This window comes from Quercus suber, unplaced genomic scaffold (assembly GCF_002906115.3).
Source record: "Quercus suber isolate HL8 unplaced genomic scaffold, Cork oak 2.0 scaffold_345, whole genome shotgun sequence".
NCBI classification, from domain to species: Eukaryota; Viridiplantae; Streptophyta; class Magnoliopsida; order Fagales; family Fagaceae; genus Quercus; species Quercus suber.
The window spans coordinates 310,149-313,857 of NW_027069797.1; the positions used below are offsets into that span (position 1 = coordinate 310,149).

Consider the following 3,709-nt stretch of genomic DNA (forward strand, 5'->3'; position numbering starts at 1 on the left):
GGGGTCCAATCATGCGTATTGCATGGTAGTTTAGCATGAAGAAATTGAGTAAATACAAAAGATCGTTCTTTCTATTCTATTCTATTCTCTTAAATGCATTCTCTCTCTAAAAATAAAAAATAAAAACATTCCTATTTCCTACCTAAAAATAAAAAATAAAAATGTTAATTTCTCTAATAAATTGATATAAAATATTGATTTTATCCCTTAAAAAATGAATTAAAAGTTATTAGTATACTATATTTCATTATATACTTTTATAGTCTGCATAAGGTGAGTTTAGCATCAGCTTATAAGCTTAGGTTCTAACTTTTTAAAATTTCACTCTTTTTTTTTCTGTATTTTTTTATTTTTTTAAAATTTTCAAGATAAAAGTATATTTTAGCACACTTTCAACAAAAAATTTTCAATAAAAAACTAAATAATTTTTTTCCAAATGTACATACATTTCTCATTTCTTTTAAACTTTTGCCAAAATTTTTATAACTTAACTAGTAACTTACTTATGCTATTTTCAATGCATGTATCTGAGGGTTTAAATATTCCCTAATCATTTAATTATCCAAATCCAAATCCAAACAAAAATAAAAATCTTTTTAACCTTCTGAATTCTGATATCAGTATTAAACAAGAGTCTTGAAAAAAAAAAAAAAAAAAAGAGCTTAAAAAATGTTTGCCTTTTTAGACTAATGTTTGCCTGCACATGAATTTCATGACCATTACTTGACTTCGTTGACTCACGGTCAGCAGACTATGCCTTTCCTCCTGATCTATATTTTAGTATAAATTTGGTCCAGGCTAGCGTTCTTTCAGGACCTCAGGGGCAAAAACTTCTCTCTTCTGATTCTGTAATATTCTTCTTTCACTTAGCTTTGTCTTGCGATCCTTTTCTGACTGACCTTTGCATCTCCCAAACTTTTAGCCAAAATGAAGGTCAGAAAAATTCAGAATCTCACTTTGCTCCTAACTTTTCTCTTTCTTTTCACTCACAAGCATATAAACCACTCTTGATTACTCTATTGGGTTTCCTATAATTTTGATTTCTTTGTCTTTTTTTTTAGAGATTTGAAGTCTAATCTTTTGATGGGTCTGGTCTTAATTTTCGTTTTAATTAAGGTTTTGACATAAATTTTAATAGTTTCTTATCATGTTTTTGTGACAGAAAGTGGTTCTGAAATTGGGATTAGAAGAAAGTAACAAATCAAAGCAGAAGGCCATGAAGGCAGTCTCTAGCCTTGCAGGTACAGAAATTTACCTTCTTGTAACTCTACTATAAGTGTAACCAGTTGTTTGGCAAACAAGTTGAGAAAGTGGACAAAAAAGAAAAGAGACTTTTTACCTTTAAAAAAAAAAAAAAAAAAAAGAGCTTAAAAAATGTTTGCCTTTTTAGACTAATGTTTGCCTGCACATGAATTTCATGACCATTACTTGACTTCGTTGACTCACGGTCAGCAGACTATGCCTTTCCTCCTGATCTATATTTTAGTATAAATTTGGTCCAGGCTAGCGTTCTTTCAGGACCTCAGGGGCAAAAACTTCTCTCTTCTGATTCTGTAATATTCTTCTTTCACTTAGCTTTGTCTTGCGATCCTTTTCTGACTGACCTTTGCATCTCCCAAACTTTTAGCCAAAATGAAGGTCAGAAAAATTCAGAATCTCACTTTGCTCCTAACTTTTCTCTTTCTTTTCACTCACAAGCATATAAACCACTCTTGATTACTCTATTGGGTTTCCTATAATTTTGATTTCTTTGTCTTTTTTTTTTAGAGATTTGAAGTCTAATCTTTTGATGGGTCTGGTCTTAATTTTCGTTTTAATTAAGGTTTTGACATAAATTTTAATAGTTTCTTATCATGTTTTTGTGACAGAAAGTGGTTCTGAAATTGGGATTAGAAGAAAGTAACAAATCAAAGCAGAAGGCCATGAAGGCAGTCTCTAGCCTTGCAGGTACAGAAATTTACCTTCTTGTAACTCTACTATAAGTGTAACCAGTTGTTTGGCAAACAAGTTGAGAAAGTGGACAAAAAAGAAAAGAGACTTTTTACCTTTTATGAAAAATAGAAGTTCAAATTTCATTTGTTTCCTACTTTACCCCATCAATTCAAAGAGACTTTTACTTGATTTAATAAAGATAACCCAGATCTTAAACCATGAAAAGCTGACAAATTTGAGTGTCTTTTTGTATTGTAATTTGATAGGGGTTGATTCAATCTCCATGGACATGAAGGACAAGAAGTTGACCGTGACCGGTGACATAGATCCAGTTGATGTAGTGAACAAGTTGAGGAAGCTCTGCTTCACAGAGATTGTCTCTGTTGGACCAGCAAAAGAAGAGAAGAAGAAAGAAGAGCCTAAGAAAGAAGAGCCAAAGAAGGATGATAAAAAGAAGGAGGAACCAAAGGCCTATGTTGTGCCATATAGTCCTTACATGACATACCACTATGTTAGAAGCGCAGAGGAGGACCCAAATGCTTGTGTGATTTGCTAGATCTTAGAAGAATTAGATTGAAACATAAATAATCAAAAGAAGAAGAAATAATTGTCGATGATGATGAATTATATCTTTTTTGACTGCATGTTTGGAAGAGAGGTCCTTATGTACAGTAGCTGAAGGTGGGTTGAGTTTATCTTTTCATGTTTTGTGGGTGTTGTTTTGGAAATTGGAATGCTATGGATCAATGGAAAATGTTTTCAATACTGTTATAGACTTACAGTTAAATTTTCTGTTTGGGAGATAAAGCAAGAAATTGGTGATCCATGGAAAAAGCATTTTCCTTTTGATGAAAGAATGTGCTCTCAACTTAAGTCTCAATTGAAGTTGATATTCCAATAATTAATTCAATCAAGAGTTGAACTCTGACGAAATCAGTTTTGCATAATGCTCCATTAACATTGTGTACGCATGCATGTTTGCTTGCTGAAGATTATGGTACTTGTTGTAACTTTAATGCTTGTCAATTTTTTCCATATGGCTTCAATGTTGTTCTACGTGCTCTCGGAATTTTCGAACAAGGATTCACATTTAAATAGATGGAAGCTAGGCTATAATTACCCAAATTCCCTGCATCCCCTAGCAGCTAACAAAGTCATTAAGATTTGGACAATCTTGTGCAGAACATGACCTAATTAATTTCGGTCATACTTTGGAAATGGTCATAAATGCATGTTTCAATACATAGGGAAACTAGGATTAATTGCACTAGTTCCTTTCACTAACTCTCTACATATTGGTGTGGACTGAGAGATCATGTCAAGTTTGGCCGGCCTACAAGGGCGTTACTACATATGTTTTTCCATTTTTTATGTACAGTTTTTTAACTTTATTTTTTATTATTATTACTATTATGTTCAACTTTAATCTTGAAATTTAGTTTCGACCATTGGGAAAAATAAATTAGAATTGTATTAGTATACAACAAATTGTTATAACATTTTCACAATAGTTGAGATGTTAGTTTTTTATGAGTTAAAATAAAATATTTAAAAATATTAAACTTGGATCCAACATAAATAAAAATAAGAATATTATAAAAATGCGGTGAGATTTTGCTACGTTCATAAATTTTTTTAATACACTGTATGCATCACTTCTTTCTTTCATGCTAATATGAAATTGGAACATAGTGAAAAGATAAAGTATGATTTGGGTGTAGAAAATCACAGTGGTCTCTTTCTTAACGATTTTGAAAGTTCTTTTAAGAAAGTGACT

At 31.5% G+C, this 3,709-nt stretch overlaps 1 protein-coding gene across 1 annotated transcript; it reads left to right on the forward strand.

The window, feature by feature from the left end:
- The first annotated feature begins 1,496 nt into the window (after positions 1–1,496).
- On the forward strand, positions 1,497–2,697 carry LOC112032867 (heavy metal-associated isoprenylated plant protein 39). The gene is made up of 3 exons (XM_065759886.1): positions 1,497–1,638; positions 1,869–1,947; positions 2,199–2,697. Exons 1-3 carry the CDS (start codon positions 1,633–1,635, stop codon positions 2,486–2,488), a joined length of 375 nt encoding a protein of 124 aa, XP_065615958.1. The 5' UTR covers positions 1,497–1,632; the 3' UTR covers positions 2,489–2,697.
- The last annotated feature ends 1,012 nt before the right edge of the window (positions 2,698–3,709 follow it).